Source organism: Bufo gargarizans, chromosome 1 (assembly GCF_014858855.1).
Source record: "Bufo gargarizans isolate SCDJY-AF-19 chromosome 1, ASM1485885v1, whole genome shotgun sequence".
Lineage (NCBI taxonomy): Eukaryota > Metazoa > Chordata > Amphibia > Anura > Bufonidae > Bufo > Bufo gargarizans.
In genome coordinates, this window is record NC_058080.1 from 346,886,218 (window position 1) to 346,912,729 (window position 26,512).

The 26,512-nt window shown below is 41.9% G+C and overlaps 1 protein-coding gene across 1 annotated transcript in view; it reads right to left on the reverse strand.

Annotated features, from left to right (window-relative positions):
- The window catches only part of SH3GL1 (SH3 domain containing GRB2 like 1, endophilin A2), a 200,717-nt gene that overhangs the window by 145,817 nt on the left and 28,388 nt on the right, over positions 1 to 26,512 (reverse strand). Inside the window, exons 2-4 of the mRNA XM_044306712.1 lie at positions 24,438 to 24,506; positions 9,746 to 9,818; positions 1,859 to 2,002 (exon numbers count right to left, since the gene is read on the reverse strand). Of these exons, the coding sequence (XP_044162647.1) occupies positions 1,859 to 2,002; positions 9,746 to 9,818; positions 24,438 to 24,506 (286 nt within the window). The remainder of the gene's footprint in view (positions 1 to 1,858; positions 2,003 to 9,745; positions 9,819 to 24,437; positions 24,507 to 26,512) is intronic.

A 26,512-nucleotide genomic window follows, 5' to 3' on the forward strand; every position in this document is an offset into this window, starting at 1 on the left:
GGATGAGACTGTCGACTCACATCATGTCAGGATATTCCTGAGGGAAGTATTGTTCCTGGCACGGAAGGCAATCGCCATGAGGTGGATGGGTGACAGATCACTTACCCTGGCGCAGTGTAAAAAAAATTGCATATTTCCAAGATTCAATTTCTCTACTTTTATAATAGATAGTAATGCCTCAAAAATAGTTACTTTACATTCGCTATATGTCTACTTCATGTTTGGATCATTTTGGGAATGACATTTAATTTTTTGGGGACGTTACAAGGCTTAGAAGTTCAGAAGCAAATCTTGAAGTTTTTCAGAAAATTTCTAAAACCCATTTTTTTCAGGACCAGTTCAGGTCTGAAGTCACTTTGTGAGGCTTACATAATTAAAACCACCCAAAAATGACCACATTTTTAAAATTACACCCCTTGAGGTAATCAAAACTGATTCTACAAACTTTGTTAACCCTTTAGGTGTTTCACAACAATTAATGGAAAATAGAGATAAAATTTCAAAATTTCACTTTTGGGCAGATTTTCCATTTTAATAATTTTTTCCCAGTTACAAAGCAAGGGTTAACAGCCAAACCAAACTCAATATTTATGGCCCTGATTCTGTAGTTTACAGAAACACCCCATGTACGGGCACAACGCCCGGCGTTGTGACAGGATGCCCGCTGAATGATTTCAGCGGGCATCCTGTTCCGATTAACCCCCGCCACAATCCCTGTTTAAACCCATGACGTACCGGTACATCATGGATCCTTAAGGACTCGGGAAACATGCCGTACCAATAAGTCATGTGTCCCTAAGGGGTTAAGGACCGGGCCATTTTTCACCTTAAGGACCAGGCCATCTTTTGCAAATCTGACATGTGTCACTTTATGTGGTGATAACTTCAAAACGCTTTTACTTATCCAGGCCATTCTGAGATTATTTTCTTGGCACATATTGTACTTCATGATAGTGGTAAAATGGAGTTTAAAAAAAGTAAAAATTCCAAATTTATCACAAATTTTGAAAAATTTCCAAATTTCAATTTCTCTACTTTTATAATAAATAGTAATGCCTCAAAAAATTGTTACTTTACATTCCCTATATGTCTACTTCATGTTTGGATAATTTTGGGAATGACATTTTATTTTTTGGGGACGTTACAAGGCTTAGAAGTTCAGAAGCAAATCTTGAAGTTTTTCAGAAAATTTCTAAAACCCATTTTTTCCAGGACCAGTTCAGGTCTGAAGTCACTTTGTGAGGCTTACATAATTGAAACCACCCAAAAAGGACCACATTTTTAAAATTACACCCCTTGAGGTGTAAAAACTGATTTTACAAACTTTGTTAACCCTTTAGGTGTTCCACAACAATTAATGGAAAATAGAGATAACATTTCAAAAATTCACTTTTTTGGCAGATTTTCCATTTGAATCCATTTTTTCCAGTTACAAAGCAAGGGTTAACAGCCAAACAAAACTCAATATTTATGGCCCCGATTCTGTAGTTTACAGAAACTAGTTGACCCAGGGAACCTTCTGATTGATTTCAGCAGGCACCCAGTTCCGATCACTGCCCTCTGCGCGGCGGTGATGGGAAATAGACAGGGCGTACAGGTTTGTCCTTATTTGCCGGGACATCAGGGTGTACCTGTACGCCCTATGTGCCCAAGAGGTTAAATAGTATGATTTTGTATGTCGAATAATACAACTGGATATCAAAGACAATAAAACTAACTACATCACAAAATGGTCAACCACTAATAGGAGCCTCAACAGAGCACGCGTAGTATATAGAATTGGGGAACTACAGTAGATCTTATAGTATAAGATATAAAAAAAATATATATATATAAACTATTTTTCCATTGTACTCACCAAAATTTGACTCTTCTCCAAGTTCTTTTCCATAACGTACCATGCATTCTCCCAGAAGACCTTCTGGTTGAGGATATCCAGGATTTTTTACTTGCCCTCGAATTTTGGATACAGTGTTCAGCATAGATAGCTTGGCACGAGAGGCTGAACAAAGAAGAAATAAATAAGGAAATACATCAGCAAGAGGTCTACATAGACTATATGAATTTGAATGATGCAGAATATCGCACATTAAACAACCTTCTAAAACTTCTTGCTCAAAATCCAATAACAATCTTTAGGTCTTACTCATAAAATGAACTAAATTGCACCAGCAGGGTTGTCATAGAAAGATGACCCACTGGCACAGTTGAAAAATGTTTCAATTCTGACACTAAAGGTGAAGAATATTATCCTTTCAATTTCTCCTAGAATAAAATAAAATTGATTATAAGGACTTTGAAATAAAATAAAAATATATAATCTTACTGAGGTTCCAGTTGGCTTCTGACAACAAAAATTTTCTGAAAAGTTTGCGTGGCCTCATTTGGCACAGCATTTTCACTATAGTTTATGGCAGAAAGTTTCATAAATTAAAGCTCATATTTGCTGAGATTTAACTTTCTGTTGGGGTAACAGAAGTAGCTAATTTATGAAAGAGGTTATCTTATCAGAGACTAAAAAATGTCCCCCTTAAACCCGTGCCGCTCACACTGAATCTACTAGCCTGGCTACCCGCACTCCTCCTGGTCACCACATTGCCACGTCTCCGGGGTAGGGGGGGGAGCAGCAAATTGTAGGTGGCGACAGGGATGAGCCTCCCTAGTAATGCGGGTGATGCTAGGGAGGCTCACCCCCATCACTGCCTGACATTGGCTGCTCCTCCCCTTCCCTCCGGATTATGGAGACAAGCAGCAGTGGTGGGGAGCCAGGTTAGTATGTTCAGTGTGAGGGGCACGGGCATATAGAGGACATTTTTTTGTCTCGGATACCCCTTTAACCTCTTGGGGATCGGGCTCATTTTCACCTTAAGGACCTGGCAATTTTTTGCAAATCTGACCAGTGTCACTTTGAGTGCTGATAACTTTAAAACGCTTTGACTTATCCAGGCCATTCTGAGATTGTTTTTTCACCACATATTGTACCTAATGACAGTGGTAAAATGGAGTTTCAAAAAATTATTTTTTATACTAAAAATTTACAAAAAATTTTTAGAAAAATTTGCAAATTTCAAAGTTTACATTTCTCTACTTCTATAATATATAGTAATAACTACAAAAATAGTTATTACTTTACATTCCCCATATGTCTACTTCATGTTTGGATCATTTTGGAAATTATATTTTATTTTTTGGGGATGTTACAAGGCTTAGAAGTTTAGGAGAAATTTTTCAAAAACCCACTTTTTAAAAAGGACCAGTTCAGGTCTGAAGCCACTTTGTGAGGCTTACATAATAGAAACCATTCTAGAAACTACACCCCTCAAGGTATTCAAAACTGATTTTACAAACTTTGTTAACCCTTTAGATGTTCCACAAGAATTAATGGTAAATAGAGATAAAATGTCAAAATTTCACTTTTTGGGCAGATCAAGTCAGAATTGTTAAATATTACACTTTCTAAGCAGGAACTTACACGTTTGTGTACCTTTTCCACTATCGAAGGGAACCCTAAGGTACCTGGGGAAAAAAAATCCCCAGTGACTTGCGAGAGCTTTACACTGTTAATTATGCTCCCCTATTGGAAAGTGTGAAAGAACTACCACGAAAATACGACATCCTTTTCCTATCCTGGATGGGACGCAAGAATGTACTGAAGGCTTACATTTTCCCCAAGCTCATGTATACACTCTAGATGGTCCCAATTTATTTACCCTCTAGATTTTTTGCAGACATAAAACGGGCCTTCTTGAGTTATTTGTGGAAGAGGAAGACAGCATTCCCTATAATGTATTGGTTGGGCACAGAGAAGAGGGAGGATTGGGGGTACCAGATGTCTGTATGCATTATCAAGTTATACAATTAAACAGATGGCTAGAATTGGTGGATCCAAAAGAGACAGATTGATGTAGCCAGATTAGCAGAACATGTTACAGGCCCCTCCTTCCTCCGACGCCTCTGGCTTCCAAACTGGCATCTTACAGACTCGGAGGATTGCGACCCCCTGTTGAGGGGACTGTGGGAGACATGGTCCAAAGCATGTAGCACACCTATTCTGGAGCCTTCCCCGCTAATGCCAGCCAGGCTACTTCCAGACCTTATGGAAACCCCAGCAGGGACCTACCCAGAACAATGGAACTTTTTTGCCTCTACTACTTTAGGGGAATTCTTTCAGGAACGAAAGTTTCCACCTCTTGAGGCTCTCCCTGCCCCTCTCAGACAATCTTCTTCCTTCATTCTATACCAGTCTCACTTTCAAACTGGTCTGCCGCAGTGCCTTGAGGAAATATGAACTACGAAAGACATTAACCCCCTTTGAAAACCTTACTGCCTCTTTGATTCTGAAACACAAGAAAGTATCTGCTCTATATTCGCTGCTGGGAGGTCAGGGGAAAGATATTAAACCTCCTTTCCTGGTGGAGTGAGAGAAAGAACTGGGCTTGGTGCTGTCAGACAAGGAGACGAAGGGAGTGTTGGCATTATCACACTGCTTTTCACCTTGCATTCGCATCCAGGAAGGTCATTAGAAACTATTCTCTAGATAGTATAGACCTCCAGAATTGCTGTATAGGAGAGGTTTATTTGACTCGGCACACTGTTGGAGATGCGGAGGTGATGTGGGTTATTTATCACATATTTGGTGGCATTGCCCTGTTATACACCCATTTTGGGACGAAGTTCAGGATGTGTAACAAACTTACATGCCCGGACTTTCAGGTCTCACTAGATATGATAGTCCCGCCAAGACCTAATAAGCTATACAAACCTTCCAAGAAGGATATTATTACACATTTATTAGCAGTCACAAGATTAATTCCTTTAATCCCCTCTGCGCTGGCTGGATGTGAGCCCCCTTCTGTGCAGGAATGGGCTAGGAAAGTTGATCAGATTTGACAATTCGAGGAAATGTCTAGTTGGATCAGTAGAAGACATGACAGATGGTGTCCCCCCCCCCAATGTTCTTAACCCCTTAAGGACACAGGGCGTACAGGTACGCCCTTGTGCCCTGGTACTTAAGGACACAGGGCGTACATGTACGCCCTGTGCATTTTCGATCACTGCCGTGCGGCTGGCAGTGATCGGAACCCGGTGCCTGCTCAAATCATTGAGCAGGCACCTAGGCTAAATGCGCGGGGGGTTCCCGTGACCCCCCCATGTCAGCGATCGCGGCAAACCGCAGGTCAATTCAGACCTGCGGTTTGCTGCGATATCTGCAGTTTATGATCCCCGCGGTCCCTGACCGCGGGGATCAGAAACTTTAGGATTCAAAACTTTGTCCAGTATTCCTCCCCCTGCACCCCTGAGTTATTTGGGCATGGTGGGAGGTGCAGGGGGAGGGTTGCGGGCGGTGCGGGAGGCGGGATCGCGATCCCCCGCCCGCCTCCCATTGCGTAATCGTTGGCGTCTAGTGGGTATACCAGGGTGCCAGCACATTGCTGGCACCCTGGTATAAACGGCTGACATCGGTGATGCGATGTCAGCCGTTTAACCCTTTCCATACAGCGGTCCGTACGGACCGCTGTATGGAAAAGGTTAACAGCTCAGGGAGCTCCCTCCCTCTCCCATCGGGGGGCTGCTGTGCCTTTGCAGTCCCCCGAATGGAGAGGGAGAGAGCTTTCAGGCAGCCCCCCCAAGCCCCGTCCTTACCCTTCCCCGTCTGCGCAGTTCTGAACACTACTGAGCAGAGGGGGAAGGTTCCCATGGCAACAGGACGCCTTCTCAGGCGTCCTGCTGTCCATGGTTCTGAACAGATCTGTGCTGAAAGCATAGATCTGTTCAGACAAAGTGTAAGTAAAATACAGTACAGTACAATATATATTGTACTGTACTGTATTATGCAGACATCAGACCCACTGGATCTTCAAGAACCAAGTGGGTCTGGGCCAAAAAAAAAGTGAAAAAAGTGAAAATAAAGTAAAAATCAAAAAACACATTTATCACTGATTAAAAATGAAAAAAATAAAATTCCCTACACATGTTTGGTATCGCCGCGTCCGTAACGACCTGATCTATAAAACGGTAATGTTACTTTACCCGAACGGTGAACGCCATAAAAATAAAAAATTAAAAACTATGATGAAATTGGAATTTTGCCCACCTTACTTCCCAAAAAAGGTAATAAAAGTGATCAAAAAAGTCGCATCTACGCCAAAATTGTAACAATCAAACTGTTATCTCATCCCGCAAAAATCATACCCTACCCAAGATAATCGCCCAAAAACGGAAAAAGTTATGGCTCTTAGACTATGGAAACACTAAAACATGATTTCTTTTGTTTCAAAAATGAAATCATTGTGTAAAACTTACATAAATGAAAAAAAAGTATACATATTAGGTATCGCCGCGTCCGTATTGACCGGCTCTATAAAAATATCACATGACCTAACCCCTCAGATGACCACCGTAAAAAAATAAAAATAAAAACGGTGTAAAAAATGCCATTTTTTGTCATCTTCCGTCACAAAAAGTGTAATAGCAAGCAATCAAAAAGTCATGTGCACCCCAAAATAGTGCCAATCAAACCGTCATCTCATCCCACAAAAAATGAGACCCTACTTAAGATAATCGCCCAAAAATTGAAAAAACTATGGCTCTTAGACTATGGAGACACTAAAACATTTTTTTTGTTTTAAAAATGAAATTATTGTGTAAAACGTACATAAATAAAAAAAATTGTATACATATTGGGTATCACCGCGTCCGTGACAACCTGCTCTATAAAATTACCACATGATCTAACCTGTCAGATGAATGGTGTAAATAACAAAAAAAAAAAACACGGTGCCAAAAAAGCAATTTCTTGTTACCTTGCCGCACAAAAAGTGTAATATAGAGCAACCAAAAATCATATGTACCCTAAACTTGTACCAACAAAACTGCCACCCTATCCCGTAGTTTCTAAAATGGGGTCACTTTTTTGGAGTTTCTACTCTAGGGGTGCATCAGGGGGGCTTCAAATGGGACATGGTGTCAAAAAACCAGTCCAGCAAAATCTGCCTTCCAAAAACCGTATGGCATTCCTTTCCTTCTGCGCCCTGCCGTGTGACCGTACAGCGGTTTACCACCACATATGGGATGTTTCTGTAAACTACAGAATCAGTGCCATAAATAATGAGTTTTGTTTGGCTGTTAACCTTTGCTTTGTAACTGGAAAAAATATATTAAAATGGAAAATCTGTCAAAAAAGTGAAATTTTGAAATTGTATCTCTATTTTCCATTAAATCTTGTGCAACACATAAAGGGTTAACAAAGTTTGTAAAATCAGTTTTGTATACCTTGAGGGGTGTAGTTTCTTAGATGGGGTAACTTTTATGGAGTTTCTACTCTAGGGGTGCATCAGGGGGCTTCAAATGGGACATGGTGTCAAAAAACCAGTCCAGCAAAACCTGCCTTCCAAAAACCAAACGGCGCACCTTTCACTCTACGCCCTGCTGTGTGGCCGTACAGTAGTTTACGGCCACATATGGGGTGTTTCTGTAAACGGCAGAGTCAGGGCAATAAAGATACAGTCTTGTTTGGCTGTTAACCCTTGCTTTGTTAGTGGAAAAAATGGGTTAAAATGGAAAATTAGGCAATAAAATGAAATTCTCAAATTTCATCCCCATTTGCCAATAACTCTTGTGCAACACCTAAAGGGTTAACAAAGTTTGTAAAATCAGTTTTGAATACCTTGAGGGGTGTAGTTTATAGAATGGGGTCATTTTTGGGTGGTTTCTATTATGTAAGCCTCGCAAAGTGACTTCAGAGCTGTAGTGGTCCCTAAAAATTGTTTTTTTGTAAATTTCTGAAAAATTTCAAGATTTGCATCTAAACTTCTAAGCCTTGTAACATCCCCAAAAAATAAAATATCATTCCCAAAATAATTCAAACATGAAGAAGACATATGGGGAATGTAAAGTCATCACAATTTTTAGGGGTATTACTATGTATTACAGAAGTAGAGAAACAAACTTTGAAATTGGCTAATTTTTCCAAATTTTTGGTAAATTTGACATTTTTTTATGCAAAAAAAAATATTTTTTTTTAACTTTTTTTTACCAGTGTCATGAAGTACAATATGTGACGAAAAAACAATCTCAGAATGGCCTGGATAAGTCAAAGCGTTTTAAAGTTATCATCACTTAAAGTGACACTGGTCAGATTTGCAAAAAATGGCCTGGTCCCAAGGTGTAAAAAGGCTGTGTCCCTAAGGGGTTAAAAATGCTACTTTTCTTTCTTTCATTTATTGTTCACATGGAACTTTATTTAGCATGGAAATGCGCTTATCAGCACTCAATATTTAGCCATTGTGGAATTCTACATAACGTTTTATGGAGCTGACTGATTGCGTTACTTTTGGTTGCCTTACTGTATTTCTGAAAATAAAAAAAGATTTTTTTTTTTTTTTTTTTAAGTCAAGTCAACAACCTGATTTTACCTTTTGTGTTACCACAGGGACCAGATGGCATACACCCCCGTATCATAAGAGAAGTGAATAATGTCATAGCCAGTCCCTTATTTCTGATATTTAAGGACTCTTTACTGACAGGGAGTGTTCCAAACTAAGCTGTAGAAACCAGTGTCAGGCAGCTGCTGCCAAAGCCAATAAGATAATGGGTTGCATCAAAAGGGGCATAGATGCCTGTGATGAGAACATAGTCCTGCCACTTTACAAATCACTAGTCAGACCACACATGGAGTACTGTGTACAGTTCTGGGCTCCTGTGAACAAGGCAGACACAGCAGAGCTGGAGAGGGTCCAGAGGAGGGCAACTAATAACTGGAATGGGGCAACTACAGTACCCTGAAAGATTATCAAAATTACAGTTATTCACTTTAGAAAAAAAGATGACTAAGGGGATATCTAATGTATAAATAAACTATGTATAAATATATCAGGGGACAGTACAGAGATCTCTCCCATCATCTATTTATCCCCAGGACTGTGACTGACGAGGGGACATCCTCTGCGTCTGGAGGAAAGGAGGTTCGTGCACAAAAATAGAAAACGATTCTTTACTGTAAAAGCAGTGAGACTATGGAACTCTCTGCCTGAGGAGGTGGTAATGGTGAGTTCACTAAAAGAATTCAAGAGGGGCCTGCATGTATTTCTGGAGCGTAATAATATTACAGGCTACAGCTACTAGAGAGGGGTCGTGGATCCAGGGAGTTATTCTGATTGTCTGATTGGAGTCGGGAAGGAATTTTTTCCCCTAAAGTGAGGAAAATTGGCTTCTTCCTCACAAGGGTCTTTTTGCCTTCCTCTGGATCAACTTGCAGGATAACAGGCCGAACTGGATGGACAGATGTCTTTTTTCAGCCTTATAAACTATCTTACTAATCGTTGGCTCGTTTGCTATGTAATGTATGATTTATGTTTGTTCATGAACCCTCTGATTGTAAAGCGCTACGGAACATGTTGGCGCTTAAAAATAAAGATTATTACTGATTTGTAATTAGGTTTCCAGAGGTGACTATCTTACATGTAATGTGATGGGTCTTCTGAGCACTTAACTTGGAAACGAAATACTTTAAACCAAAACAGTATCTATATTGGAGTACACACACAGCTCTACATCTCTATCTATGTTACATTTTCATTCTACTCATGGGAACAAGGTACTGTTTAGAATAATAGAAGATTTTTTAATTTAAAAAAATTTACTAGATCAAAAAAACAAAACAAGACAACACTTTTGCTCCTAATAAATGAATATCTGTTCAAGAAAATAACTGTTTACAAATCAGTCACAACACAATACAACGTACCAGGGTTTGGTTGAAGATATTCAATGGTCTTAGCCAGGACTTCAGACACTGCTTTACTGGTAACATCTACCTTCTGCAAGAACACAACAAATTTACTGCATAACCAACAGAAAATAGATGTGCAAAGCAATTTAAATTACCGGTGAGTTAGAAAAATAATAAAAATTCATATTGACATATGTCAGAATGAGTTGTCTATGTAGAAGATAAATTAAAAATGCAATACACACAATGCAGCAGATTCAAGGCACAGAAACTGGACTGAACACTGACCTGTTACTGACAAAGGGCCAAGTCATATGTGCGATTTTACTAATGGACCATCAGTCTGTACAGAAAAGTTTCATTATTAACCACTTAGATCTGATTTTTGTGCAAAAATTGCCCACTCAATGGAGAAGGTGCAAAAAATAAATAAATTTAAAAAAAGCACACCGATTAGTTTTACAACGCTTGAAAGAGCACTTACTCAGTTTTGCTTTCTCTTTTGATGCCCGATTCAAAAGGCTCTAAGTCTACTTTCACACTCGTTTTGGCTTTCCGTTTGCGAGACCTCTTCAGGGATCTCACAAGCGGTCCAAAACGGATCAGTTTGCATTCTGAATGGAAAAGAATCCGCTCAGAATGCATCAGTTTGCCTCCTTTCCGTCACCACTCCACTTTGGAGATGGACACAACAAAACTCTGCTTGCAGCGTTTTGGTGTCCTTCTGATGAAACTAAGCCAATCAGATCCGTCCTGGCACACAATGTAAGTCAATGGGGACGGATCCGTTTTAACTGACACAATAGAAAACGGATCCGTCCTCCATTGACTTTCAATGGTGTTCAAGACGGATCCGTCTTGGCTATGTTAAATATAATACAAACGGATCCGTTCTGAACAGATGCAGGCGGTTGTATTAACTGAACGGATCTGTCCATGCAGATCCGCACAAAACGTGAGTGTGAAAGTGGCCTTATTCAAACCTATGGCAAAAAGTAACACTAGGATAGTGGATGTTCACAGTAAAAGGGTTAGGGCTACTTTCACAGAGATCCATCATAGGGGCTCAATACTGGAAAAAAAACGCTTCCGTTTTGTTTCCATTCATTGTCAATGGGGACAAAACTGAACTGAACGGAATGCTCCAAAATGCATTCCGTTCTATTTAGTTTTGTTCCCATACTGGAGAGCAAACCGCAGTTTGCTTTCCATCCTGGGATCCAGAGAAAGACGGATCAGTCATGACCCCACAATTGAAGTCAATGGGGACAGATCCGTTTTCTCTGCCACAATAGAAAACAGATCCGTCCTCCATTGACTTTCAATAGAGTTCATGACAGATCCGTCCTGGCAATGTTAGAGATATAACAACCAGATCCGTTCATAACGAATGCAGATGGTTGTATTATTAACAAACGTTTTTGCTGAGCCTTGCCGGAACCAGCAAAAACGCTAGTGTGAAAGTAGCCCAAGCCAGTACACCCTGGATTTTGACAGCATAATTTGATATGGAGAAGCAAGATGAAATATATTGTTTCCCGGTTCTGTCTCTGTAGAGGAGGACTGCTGCGATTCATGAACAAAGATCACCACCTGTTGACGGTACAAATGTTCATTCACCATCACTGCTCCATGTAAGTATGCCCAGAAATTATCCGACAAACAAGTAAATGCCAGTGACTGCATCTTTTATGGTGGCATAAAAAACATTGTCATTAGCATATCTGAATTAAGTGATGCTCAAAGCAATGGATCAGTTTTTTTTTTCGGGTTTTTCACATGGATCACCAAAATGGAAAGTTAAAGGAGAACTGTCATATTTTAGCATATGTTACTGCTGCAGCAGCATTATGCATAAAGCCATCTTTAGTTTCTTCACTTACCACTGTTTTCCTTGAGTTTTCCCCTTAGTTACGGCTGTATTGAATCCTACATTAGGAGGATCTTCTCAAGATGGCTCCTCTGCCAGTTCTCAGAGGCCAAAACTGCATTCCCTCAGGTGACATACAAACTTGCTGTAGCCAGCAGCTCCCTGCCAGCCAATCAGATTGGATTACTGCGATACACGCCTCCTCACTCTGAAGCCTAATGCAGGCATGCAGTGTGAAGGACCGCCCCTCTGACTTCCTAGCCAGAGACAGATGAGCAATAGCAACGGTCTTTTAAAGAGGACCTTTCACCAGAATTAAACTTCTAAAGTAACTATACAGGCATGTAGAGCGGCGCCCACCTGGGTGCTGCTCCGTTCTCCCGTAATTGCCTCCGGTATCTTTACAGTTAGGCTCCACCCAGGGGAACCTGCCGTCGGCTCATTCTCCCATGCTGTAGCGCTGGCCAATCACAGCACTCAGCTCATAGCCTGAAAGGCTTTTTTCTCTCTCAGGCTATGAGCCGAGCGCTGTGATTGGAAAGCGCTGCAGCATGGGAGAAGGAGGCGCCGGCAGGTTTCCCTGGGTGGAGCCTAACTGTAAAGATACCGGAGGCAATTATGGGAGAACGGAGCGGCGCCTAGGTATAACAGTAAGTGCAGGGGGGTCCCTGGGCGCCATTCTACATGACTGTATAGTTACTTTAGAAGTTTAATTCTGGTTAAAGGTCCTCTTTAAGGGAGCAGTGGAAAGGGACAGGCGACATTAATGAAAGCTGTAATTACAGATCTTTTGACAATCATTGACAGACTAACTCAGGTATACATGCCTAGCTCTAATAAACTAGCAAATAAAAAAAATATATAAATATGACAGTTATCTTTTAACCACCTCAGCCCCCCTAGCTTAAACCCCCTTAATGACCAGGCCACTTTTTAAACTTCTGCACTACACTACTTTCACAGTTTATTGCTCGGTCATGCAACGTACCACCCAAATGAATTTTACCTCCTTTTCTTCTCACTAATAGAGCTTTCATTTGGTGGTATTTCATTGCTGCTGACATTTTTACTTTTTTGTTATTAATCGAAATTTAACGATTTTTTTGCAAAAAAATGACATTTTTCACTTTGTTGTAAAATTTTGCAAAAAGAAAAACGACATCCATATATAAATTTTTCGCAAAATTTATTGTGCTACATGTCTTTGATAAAAAAAAAAGTTTGGGTAAAAAAAAAAATGGTTTGGGTACAAGTTATAGTGTTTACAAACTATGGTACAAAAATGTGAATTTCCGCTTTTTGAAGCAGCTCAGACTTTGAGCACCTGTCATGTTTCCTGAGGTTCTACAATGCCCAGACAGTAGAAAAACCCCACAAATTACCCCATTTTGGAAAGTAGACACCCTAAGGTATTCGCTGATGGGCATAGTGAGTTCATAGAACTTTTTATTTTTTGTCACAAGTTAGCGGAAAATGATGATTTTTTTTTTTTCTTACAAAGTCTCATATTCCACTAACTTGTGACAACAAATAAAAACTTCCATGAACTCACTATGCCCATCACAAAATACCTTGAGGTGTCTTCTTTCCAAAATGGGGTCACTTGTGGGGTAGTTATACTGCTCTGGCGTTTCAGGGGCCCATATGCGTGAGAAGAAGTTTGAAATCAAAATCTGTAAAAAATGATGGTGAAATCCGAAAAAGTGCTCTTTGGAATGTGTGCCCCTTTGCCCACCTAGGCTGCAAAAAAGTGTCACATCTGGCATCGCCGTACTCAGGAGAAGTTGGGGAATGTGTTCTGCGGTGTCATTTTACATATATCCATGCTGGGTGAGAGAAATATCTTGGTCAAATGCCAACTTTGAATAAAAAAAAAAAATGGGAAATGTTGTCTTTTGCCAAGATATTTCTCTCACCCAGCATGGGTATATGTAAAATGACACCCCAAAAAACATTCCCCAACTTCTCCTGAGTACGGCGATATCACATGTGTGACACTTTTTTGCAGCCTAGATGCGCAAAGGTGCCCAAATTACTTTTAGGAGGGCATTTTTTGACATTTGGATACCAGACTTCTTCTCACGCTTTAGGGCCCCTAAAAAGCCAGGGCAGTATAAATACCCCACATGTGACCCCATTTTGGAAAGAAGACACCCCGAGGTATTCAATGAGTGGCATGCAGAGTTCATAGAAAAAAAAAGATTTTTGGGCACAAGTTAGCGGAAATTGATTATTTTTTGTTTTTTTCTCACAAAATCTCCCTTTCCGCTAACTTGAGACCAAAATTTGAATCTTTCATGGACTCAATATGCCCCTCAGCGAATACCTTGGGGTGTCTTCTTTCCAAAATGGTGTTATTTGTGGGGTGTTTGTACTGCCCTGGCAGTTGAGGGTCTCCGCAATCATTACATGTATGGCCAGCATTAGGAGTTTCTGCTATTCTCCTTATATTGAGCATACAGGTAATGAGATTTTTTTTTTCTCCATTCAGCCTCTGGGCTGAAAGAAAAAATGAACAGCACAGATTTCTTCATTCTAAAAAAAAATATAAAAAAAAAAAAGAGGGGAAAGGCGTCTGCCAGGACATAGGAGCTCCGCCCAACATCCATACCCACTTAGCTCGTATGTCCTGGCAAACCCGATTTCTCCATTCACATCAATCGATGTGGATGAATAAATCCTTGCCGGGATTTTATATATATTTTTTTTTATATACAAAAGTGTTTGCCAAAGCATATGAACACCGCCACCTCCTCAGCTCATATGCCTCGGCAAACGTATCTTTTACTGCAGAGGAGAAATCTAGTCTTGCAGCGCCGCATACACCGACTTGTGTGTAATGTGACAGCAGAATGCTTCTGTCAGAATGCACATCAGTGCTGCAGTGATAGGTTGGTCCACCTGGAAGGTAAAAAAAATAAAATAAAAACCAGGCCGCAACGCAATAAATTTTATTAACTTTACAAAAACTTTAGAACAGAACATATAAACTTTATTTAACTTTTGAAACTGAACTTAAACTTTTTTGCTTACCGGTGACTATTTTTATTTTTACCTTTATAGGACAAACCTCCCCTTCCCCATGGGACAATGTGCAAAGCGCAAATCGCCCAAAGATGTGGCGAAGTACATTATGCACTTTATCCCAGGTGAAAGGAGAGGTTTGCAGCAGCTGTGAGTGAAAGGGCCCTAATAGCCCTGTGTGCCTGTCCTGTGAGATGTGATCCCTATGCCAAGTGTACCTGTGTGTGGTACTTCCAGAAACACTCTCCAAAGCATAGGGCAGGGTGGTCAGGGCAGTCAGGACAGAAATAGCGGGTGTCAAACCTTATTTCACTCCTGCTACAGACACGTTTTTTTCAGGGTGGCGGTCGGTCTGAGGTACCAGCAACGACAGTGGGGAAATGTCGCTCGTGTAGACGGCTAACTACACTGGTGGATGGGGCCGCGGAACCTCCTGGGTACAGGAGGTTCTCGATGATCTCTTCCTGAAATTTGAGGAAGAATCCCGTTCTCCCAGCCTTACTGTAGAGAACAAAACTATTATACAGAGCCAATTGAATTAGGTATACAGACACCTTCTTATACCAGCGTCTGGTGCGGCGGGACACTAAATACGGAGCCAACATCTGGTCATTGAAGGCCACCCATCCCATGAGCAAATTATAGTCGTGGACTGAGAGGGGCTTTTCAATGACACGGGTTGCCCGTTCAATTTGGATTGTCGTGTCTGCGTGAATGGAGGAGAGCATGTAAATGTCACGCTTGTCTCTCCATTTCAGCGCGAGCAGTTCTTCGTTACACAAGGCAGCCCTCTGCCCCCTTGCAAGACGGGTGGTAACGAGCCGTTGGGGGAAGCCCGCGCGACTAGTTTGCGCGGTGCCACAGCAGCCAATCTGTTCTAGAAACAAATGCCTGAAGAGGGCCACACTTGTGTAGAAATTATCCACATAAAGATGGTACCCCTTGCCAAATAAGGGTGACACCAAGTCCCAGACTGTCTTCCCACTGCTCCCCAGGTAGTCAGGGCAACCGACCGGCTCCAGGGTCTGATCTTTTCCCTCATAGATCCGAAATTTGAGGGTATAGCATGTGGCTCTTTCACAGAGCTTATACAATTTGACCCCATACCGGGCTCGCTTGCTTGGGATGTATTGTTTGAAGCCAAGGCGCCCGGTAAAATGTATAAGGGACTCGTCTACGCAGATGTTTTGCTCAGGGGTATACAAATCTGCAAATTTCTGGTTGAAGTGGTCTATGAGGGGCCGAATTTTGTGGAGCCGGTCAAAAGCTGGGTGGCCTCTGGGACGGGGGGTGGTGTTGTCGCTAAAGTGCAGGAAACGCAGGATGGTCTCAAAACGTGTCCTGGACTGGACATAGCAGCAGAGAACATGGGCATGTGATGAATCGGGTTCGTGGACCAATATGACCGCAATTCATGCTTTTTGGTTAGACCCATGTTGAGGAGAAGGCCCAGAAAAATGTTAATTTCGGAAACTTGGACTGGTTTCCACCGGAAAGACTGGGCATAAGAGCTTCCCGGGTTGGCGGATATAAATTGAGTGGCATATCGATTTGTTTCTGCCACGACTAAGTCCAAGAGCTCCGCAGTCAAGAACAGCTCAAAAAATCCCAGGGCCGAACCGATCTGAGCTCTCTCAACCCGAACTCCAGACTGGGCGGTGAAAGGGGGAACTACAGGTGCGGCTGAAGTTGGGGACTGCCAATCAGGGTTTGCCAGCACCTCAGGGATTCTAGGAGCTCTACGGGCCTGTCTGTGCGGTGGCTGTGACGGGGTAACTACTGCTCGTGCCACCGTACCAGCTTCAACTGCCCTTCTGGTGCTCGCCACTTCACCAGGTTGTACGGCAGTGCTGGTACTAGGTCCAGGGAGGGCTGCGCTGCTGGTGTATGCCTCACCACGTAATCCGACACCGCCAGCCCCACTCTGCTGCCCTTGAAACGGATCCTGCGCAACCTGTGGTCTAGCGACACGGGGCCGGGTACGCCTGGTGCTATCAGGGACCTCAACCTCCTCGTCCGAACTTTGGGTCAGACTGCCACTGCTTTCTACAGGTTCATATTCTGACCCGCTAGATTCATCAGATGAGGGTTCCCATTCCTCATCCGACTGGGTCAGAAGCCTGTAGACCTCTTCAGAAGAATACCCCCCTGTTTGACATTTGGGCAACTAAATTTAGGGGTATTGCCTGAGACTACCCAAGAAAAAAAGCAAGCCCGTCTTAAAAATGGGAGGCTAGCGAAGTACCGGAGGCCGCTGCGGTTGATAAATATCAAAACTGATTTTGTTTTATCGCCGCAGGGCTTGTAAAGTGAATGTGCAGTGATCAAAAAAATAAATTTTTTGTCACTGCGGTGGGGCGGGCGTGGGTGAACGCACGTGTGGGCGACCGATCAGGCCTGATCGGGCAAACACTGCGTTTTGGGTGGAGGGCGAACTAAGGTGACACTAACACTATTATAGATCTGACTGTGATCAGTTCTGATCACTTACAGATACTATAAAAGGACAAATGCCGATTAGCGATACGCTAGTCAGCGAATAAGTGACTGCGGTGCGGTGGGCGCTAAACGATCGCCAAACTACCTAACCAAGGGACCTAAACTATCCTAAAACCTATCAGTCAATACCAGTGAAAAAAAAAAAAATGGCAGTTTACACTGATCACTTTTTTCCCCTTTCACTAGTGATTGACAGGGGTAAGAAGGGGTGATCAAGGGGTTAATTGGGGTGATGGAGGGTGATCTGGGGGCTAAGTGTGGTGTTGGTGGGTACTCACAGTGATGTGTGCTCCTCTGCTGGAACCAACTGACCAAAAGAAAGAGCAGAGGAGCACAGCAGCCATTTAACACATCATATTTACAAAATAAAAAAAGAAGCTGGCTTCTGATTCGTTTTTTTGAAAATCATCAACCTGCCAGCGACGATCATTGGCTGGCAGGTTGATGACGAACTTGTCCTTTAAATGTTGCCGGCTCGCGATGCGCATGCCGGCGTCTCGCAAGAGGACGCACCGGCGCGTCCACCCAGAGTAACAGGACCGCCGCAAAGACGCAATCCTGCGTACGGCGGTCCTGAGGAGGTTAAGACTGCATTCACGCATGCCTTGCGAACACAGACAGTCTGTGCAGGAACAGACTGCAGACATTCACGCACAGCCGTATCCCCATTGAGTATAACTGGATCCAGCCACTTTCCACCATATAATGCTGCAAGGAGTATTTTTTGCCCAGCTGAAAGTCAGCATATTTGCCGATATAGTGAAATCCTCCGCCGGAACTGACTGCTGGAGCTCACAACACATATGTGAAGTAAAGAGTCATGTGAACTCTGCCTCAGACTGCAAAAATCCAGAATTCTGGAGTGTAAGACCTGCTAAATTGCTCTTACAAGACTGTTGGGTTTTAAATATGTGTATGCAGAAAAGTCCTGTGCTTGAAGGGGTTGACCATGAATAGAAAAACACAGCTACTTTCTGCAAAAACAGTGCCCCCTCTATCCACTGGGGATATATTACAGCCCATTAACGTCAACTGAGCTGCAACCCCAGACCCAACCAAATTATTTATCCAAACCTCATAAACCACTTTAAAAAATTCATATGGCACCTAAATCTAACACTTTGAGCTAATATAAATTTTCTTGGTTGCATTGGCATGTTATGAACGGATCCATGTATTATCTTTAACATAGCAATGACTAATCCATCAAGACCACCACTGAAAGTCAATGGGGAACGGACCTGTTTTCTCTGCATCCCTTGAAGGAAAAAGAGATCCTCTGCCAGATGTAAATGCTAATGTGAAGGTAGCATAAGGTTTGGAAAGATTTAAATATATTATCATATAGTTGATGGACCTGTTTAATCCCCTTTTGTACCCAACTATCAAAATCTTACAGCTCTCCTATATAAAACAGTTACGCCAATGTGGGGTATATTTAGTGCACCCCTCGAACTCCAATAACTCCTTCACTTTCTATTAGGTCTTATGTAATAGCTATACAGTAGGCATCAAGTGCGTTATCAACTTAACTTAGTGGGGTCCTTGGAAGCCCATAGGTTTATCAGTAGCTAAAATATGCCTTAATGTCAATTATCTGGAGTCCGGTTCAGCAGCTAAGTCCCATCCCTACAAATGCAAAGCCAGAAAAATATATATAAAAAAGTCCATGGATGGGGCAAGGATACCAATCCCTTCGCTTTAGCCAGTTGCAATTTTTCCAATTGAATTCTAGGGGTGACTTTTTTTTCCCAAAGGTCCCGAAAGATGCCATCCATCTGCCGGAATAAGTACAGTTGTGTTCAAAATAACAGCAGTGTGCTTAAAAAAGTGAATACAAGCTCAAAATCCTTCTAATTGCTTTATATTCCATACACACAAATGCATTGGGAACACTACACATTGTATTCCAAATCAAAACACAGAAAAATATATAAAATTTGTGTTGTTCCTCTAAAAAATTATATATATATATATATATATATATATATATTCAAAAGTGAATATTAGACTGTTCAAAAAAATTGCAGTATTTGAATTCATCTTTACAAACTCAAACATTCACTATATAACTGAAAAATGTTTGAAGATTTTGCTTTCCTTTGTATCACTTAACTAATATTTAGTTGTATAACCACTGTTTCTGAGAACTGCTGTACATCTGTGTTGCATGGAGTCAACCATCTTCTGACACCTGTGAACAGGTATTCCAGCCCAAGATGATTGCACTACATTCCACAGTCCTTCTCTATTTCTTGGTTTTGCCTCAGAAACTGCATTTTTGATGTCACCTCACAAGTTTTCTGTTGGATTAAGATCCGGAGATTGGGCTGAGCACTCCATAACGTCAATCTTGTTGGTCCGGAACCAAGATGTTGCACGTTTACTGGTGTGTTTGGGGTCGTTGTCTTGTTGGAGCACCCATTTCAAGGGCATTTCCTCTTCAGCATAAGGCCTCTTTCACACGACAGTATGTCCATTTCAGTGTTTTGCGGTCCGTTTTTCACGGATCCGTTGTTCCGTTTTTTGCTTCCGTTGTGGTTCCGTTTCCGTTCCGTTGTTCCGTTCCGTTTTTCCGTATGGCAAATACAGTATACAGTAATTTCATATAAAAAATTGGGCTGGGCATAACATTTTCAATAGATGGTTCCGCAAAAAACGGAACGGATACGGAAGACATACGGATGCATTTCCGTATGCATTCCGTTTTTTTGCGGACCCATAGACTTTAATGGAGCCACGGAACGTGATTTGCGGCCAAATATAGGACATGTTCTATCTTTAAACGGAACGGAAAAACGGAAATACGGAAACGGAATGCACACGGAGTACATTCCGTTTTTTTTGCGGAACCATTGAAATGAATGGTTCCGTATACGGACCGTATACGGACCGCAAAAAACGGCCCGCAAAACGGAAAAAAAAAACGGTCGTGTGAAAGAGGCCTAAGGCAGCATGACCTCTTAAAGTATTCTGATATATTCAAACTGATCCATGATCCCTGGCATGCAATAAATAGGCCCAACACCACAGTATGAGAAACATCTCCATATCATGAGGCTTGCGCCACCATGTTTCACTGTCTTCACAGTGTACTGTGGCTTGAATTCAGTATTTGGGGGTTGTCTGACAAACAGTCTCCGGCCACTAGACCCAAAAAGAACAATCTTACTTTCATCAGTCCACAAAACGTTGGGCCATTTCTCTTTAGGCCAGTCAATGTGCTCTTTGGCAAATTGTCACCTCTTCAGCACATGTCTTATTTTCAACAGTGGCACTTTGCGGGAGTTTCTTGCAGATTGCTTGGCTTCACATAGGCATCTTCTAATTGTAACAGTACTCACAGGTAACTTTAGACCTTCTTTGATCTTCCTGGAGTTGATTGTTGGCTGAGTCCTTGCCATTTTGGCTATTCTTCTATCCATTTGAATGGTAGTTTTTAGCTTTCTTCCAGGTCTTTCAGGTTTTGGTTGCCATTTTAAAGCATTTGCAATCATTTTAGCTGAGCATCCCATCATTTTCTGCACTTCTTTATGTTTTCCCCTCGCCAATCAACTTTTTAATCAAGGTATGCTGTTCTTCTGAACAATGTCTGGAATTACCCATTTTCCTCTAGTGATGTCTGACTGATATTATTTTGAACACCTGTATGTAGAAAACCACAGGGGGCACTGTGCAAAATATACAATAACTGAGGCATCAAAATCATTTCAATGAGATTTGCACTTCCTATTACTGACAAGGGTAACTTGACCCATGTCTCCATTTTAGCTTTCATCTTATCAAACAAAGGTAGAAGGTTTACTTTAGCATAATTCTGAATATTCGGGGTGACCCAAATATTAGAATTTGTCCACTAAAGGAATCTGTTAACTGCCTGAAAAAAGTACGTTAAGAACATTTTATTAAATACGGATTAAAAATTGGTTCTCCACCAAATTCAACAATCAGGCCGGTAGTGTGAGTTAGAGTCTAGAAAATTATATATATGCCAGTCACTAAAGGAAACGCCATCTTAACCAGGAGCGGTACATTATCTGTTGGTAGCAATGGCAGTGGGGCAGATTTTGTCCAGGTTTTTTACAGATCCGTTGTTCTGTTTTTTTTAGTTTCCGTTGTGTTTCCCATTTCCTTACCTTTTTTCTGTTCGGTTTTTCCATATGCCATATACAGTAATTACATAGAGAAAATTGGGCTGGCCATAACATTTTCAATAGATGGTTCCGCAAAAACTGAACAGATACGGAAGACATACGGATGCATTTTCGTATGTGTTCCTTTTTTTGCAGACCCATTGACCAAGCACCGTGATTTGCTGACAAGAATAGGACATGTTCTATCTTTTCACTGTACGGAAATACTAAAACGGAATGCACACGGAGACACTTCAGTTTTTTTGCTGAACCATTGAAATGAATGGTTCAGTATATGTACCGCATACTGAGCTAAAAAAAATGGCCAGTATACTGAATGCAAAATACTGTCGTGTGCATGAGCCCTAATAGTGAGGCCTGAAACAGTCCACAGATAATACATTTGCCACATCAATGGGGCTAAGAGGCGCAAAGCTCTTAAAAATATGCAAGCTACAAGTTGGGGTAGGTTTCAGCTATAAGGTATGCCAGTTTTCTTGTGTTAATTATATTACATAAATTGAACTGAGGAGTACTTACCCTGCTAAACTCCATCCATTCCCTCAAAAAGTTGTAAAATGTTTGAGCTAAATGCCAGGTGTACAGTAGAGATAAGCGTTATTCATTCTGTCATAGAATTGCGTCATGGTCCGTGGTAACGGAATCCATAACGCAATTCACCTTTTACCAGTAAACGAAGTGTGAACGACTTGCATAACCGGAAATTCGCTCACCTCTAGTGTACAGCTATAATACATGTGCCCCATTTATGGATCCGAACAGATATAATAAATTCTAATACAGTGGTCCCTCAAGATACAATATTAATTGGTTCCAGGACAACCATTCTATGTTGAAACCATTGTGACTTGAGTAATCTGTTCCAAAGCCCTAAAATGTCATCCAGGATAAGAGAAAATAAAGATATAAGAAAAACAAGCAGATAACTAAGGCAGATAAGACAAGTTCTTACATATAAAACAGTCAGGAACAACTGCTAAGGCTACTTTCACACTTGCATTCGGAGCGGATCCGTCTGGTGTCTGCACGTCCAGACTTTACATTGAAAGTCAATTAGGAACGGATCCGTTTGAAATTGAGCCATATTGTGTCAATTTCAAACGGATCTATCCCCATTGACTTACATTGTAAGTCTGGACGGATCCGTTTGCCTCCGCACGGCCAGGCGTTCGGGTGTCCGCCTGCTGAGCGGAGCGGAGGCCAAACTGTGCCAGACTGATGCATTCTGAGCGGATCCGCATCCACTCAGAATGCATTGGGGCAGTATGGATGCATTCGGGGCCGCTTGTGAGAGCCTTCAAACGGAACTCACAAGCGGAGCCCCGAACACTAGTGCGAAAGTAGCCTAACTAGCAACTAATACATCTGTTTTACCAGAGAAGTGGCCTGGATTGGTTGGATCTGGGTCTGAGGTATTGCATGTTGAATCTAGTTTCAACTTACGATGGGTCAGAAAAGACCATTGTATGTTGAAAATATTGTATTCTGAGGCCATTGTATCTTGAGGGATCACTGTACCTACCTGGCTTGAATTGTGCAAAGGATTTCTGTTTATAAGGTGCGGATAGAGATTTAAATCTGCATAAGGTCTTCATGACAACCCTTTACATGACGGCAGCAGAGCAGCACGTTTTCAGCAGAATGTCTCAGAACTACAACTGTGCGTTCTACACTTGTGTATGTCTTGTGTACAGACACAGCCCAGACATATGCCATAAAGTAGTTTTTTTATGAATACCAGTTAACACATGACACTGCATGGAGACATTCAGCATGTGTACGCTAGGAGCATTTCCTAGTGTCGAGTATGAACACAGTGTGAACATTAGGGCTCATGCTCTGGCCGTTGCTTAGCCGTTCCGTGTTTTGGCTGCCGCAGTCGGATCCAGACCCATTCAAGTTGATCGGTCAGCACTGCAAAAAAATAGAACATGTTCTATTTTTTGCAGTGCGGAGGCACGGACCGAAAACCACAGACACACTCCGTAGTGCTTCAATGCCGCACCGCTGCTTGCAGATTGCGGATCCAATTTTAAGTGAATGTTTGTAGGCTGCAATACGGGCACGGCGGGGTAACGGCTGTGTGCACGAGACCTAACCCTAGGTCTCAGGCCTGTAATGTAAAGCAGTTACAGCCCATATTTATTATTAGTGTGCCAAGACTAAAAATGTAAGGTTACTTTCACACTTGGGTTTTGACTTTTGTGAGATCCGTTCAGGGCTCTCAAAAGCGGTCCAAAAAGGATGAGGTTTGCCCTTAATGCATTCTGAATGGAAAAGGATCAGCTCAGAATGCATCAGTTTACCTCCGTTCAGTCACCATTCCGCTCTGGAAGCGGACACCAAACGCTGCCTGCAGCATTTTGCTGTCCACCTGACCAAGCGGAGCCAAACGGATCCGTCCTGACACACAATGTAAGGGTACTTTCACACTTGCGTCAAAGTTTTCCGGTATTGAGTTCAGTCCTAGGGAAAGTTTTATCCTAATGCATTCTGAATGAAAAGCAATCCGTTCAGGACACATCAGGATGTCTTCAGTTCAGTCCTTTTACGGTATTTGGATGGAGAAAAAAATAAATAAATAAATAAATAAATAAATAAATAAATCACAGCATGCTGCATTTTTCTCTCCGGTCAAAAGTCTTGAATACTAGCCGGCATTATTTTCCATCAGAATGCATTCGTGCCGGATCCGGCATTAAAATTGCCGCATTGACAGATCTGGTCTGCGCAGACCTTTAAACATGTAAAAAAAAAAATAATACCGGATCCGTTTTTCCGGATAGACAAATCCGGTATTGCAATGCATTTGTGAGACAGATCCGCATCCATCTACAAATGGTTTCCGTTTGCATACAGATTGGCGATGGAACTGCCTGCCGGACTCCAGACAACGCAAGTGTGAAAGTACCCTAAGTCAATGGGGACGGATCCATTTTCTCTGCCACAATAGAAAGCTGATCCATCCCCCATTGACTTTAAATGGTGTTCAAGACGGATCCGTCATGACTATACAAGACATAATACAACCAGATCCGTTCATGATGTATGCATGCAGTTGTATTATTGTACTGAAGCATTTTTGCAGATCCATGACGGATCAGCAAAAGACGCTAGTGTGAAACAATAACAAGGGAAAGACAAGAAGAGGATATCTTACCTTTTCCATTTCCTTAAAGTCTTCATCTAGCTTAGTCCCTTCTGCTCCTCCAACCTTTTCGCTTACAAGCTAAAACAAAAACAAACATATTTAAGTTCTAATTTTACTTTTTTTAAAGGGGTTTCGCAAGACTACAATTTCGATAGCCTACCCTCTTACGTTCCAGCACCTCCACCAGTCAGTTGTCTAGGGCAGCGGCTGGCTCCAGAAACTATACAGTCGATGGAAGGTTCCGTCTACCATGTAGCTTTCTGTGAACTGCAATTATTTGAATGGGAGCAGAGCTGCAGTAATGGTCACTACACAGTGGATGGAACATCTGGTTGTGTCCACTGTATAGTTTCTTTTGCCTGCCCAAAACAGCCAATTGGCGGAACGCGAAGGGTCAGACATCCACTGATCTGATATTGTTAACCCATCCTGACAATAGATTATCAATAATAGGTCGCAGAAAACCCTCTTTAAAAATTGTTACTGTACTTTCAACAACTTTGCAAAAAACAATAGTACAGGCAAATATAAGAAACTTTGTAACATCAGAAAAATATGCCTTGTTCTAGAGTCAGATGTGCACACCCCGTCTCTCTGAAACTTGTGAGAAATTCATCTCGATAGACCAAGATGGGCTTCTTGCTTACTGAAGGATCATATCTATTAGAAGTCCAGGAAGATGGGTGGGGGAGGAAGTGCAGAGAGAAACAGAACACAGACATAATTCAGCAGCTAATAGTAAGTGCTTTATTCACATCAGTACTTTTCTACAATGAGGTGTTTATGATTCAGAGTGAGCGGAGATTCTATGGCACATATCATAAAAGCTAGTATCCACCCACCAACTCAGAGACAACTGAGAATAAGGGTCCATTCACACATCCGTAGAATGGGTCCAGATCCGTTCCGCAACGTTGTAGAACTAATCTGGACCCATTCATTCTCTATGGAGACGGAAGAAATGCGGACAGCACACAGTGTGCTGTCTGCATCTGCATTTCCGGAGAGCGGCCCCGATCTTCCGGTGCACGGCTCCCGAAAAAAATAAAACATGTTCTATTCTTGTCCGCAATTGAGGACAAGAATAGGCAGTTCTATGGGGGTGCCGGATCCGCAATACACTACAGACGTGTGAATGGACCCAAAGGCAGAGTTTACACTTCAGTTATTTGATCAGTTACTTCCATCAGTTATTGTAGGCCAAAACAGTAGTGAAGCCTACTCAGAGATCAGATATAAAGAAAAGATATGCACCTGTTCTGTATTTGGGACCTACACCTGGTTTTGGCTCACAATAACTGACCAAATCACTAAAGTGTGAAATCAGCCTTAACCCCTCAAGGTCATTTTTTGCAATTCTGACCAGTGTCACTTTAAGTGGTGATAACTTTAAAACGCTTTGTCTTATCCAGGCCATTCTGAGATTATTTTTACCAGTGTCATGAAGTACAATATGTGCCGAAAAAACAAAAGTAAAAATTTTTTTTAAAAAAATTAATAAAAAAATACCAAATTTAGCAAAATTTTTAAAAAATTAGCACATTTCCAAGTTTCAATTTCTCTACTTCTATAATACATAGTAATACCTACAAAAAAAGTTATTACTTTACATTCCCCATATGTCTACTTCATGTTTGGATCATTTTGGGAATGACATTTTATTTTGCGGGGATGTTACAAGGCTCAGGCCTCATGCACACGACCGTTGTGTGCATCCGTGGCCGTTGTGCCGTTTTCAGTTTTTTTTCGCGGACCCATTGACTTTCAATGGGTCCGTGGAAAAATCGGAAAATGCACCGTTTTGCAGCCGAGGCCGTGATCCGTGTATCCTGTCCGTCAAAAAAATATGACCTGTCCTCAAGTCAATGGGTCCGTGAAAGAACACGGATGCACACAAGATTGGCATCCGTGTCCGTGATCCGTGGCCGTAGGTTGCTTTCATACAGACGGATCCGAAGATCCGTCTGCATAAAAGCTTTTTCTGATCTAAGTTTTCACTGTGCCACCAACGATTTTTAACTATAGAGGGAGGAAGGGGGGGGGGGGGCGATGATGGGCACACACTGTGCCACCAACGAATTTTA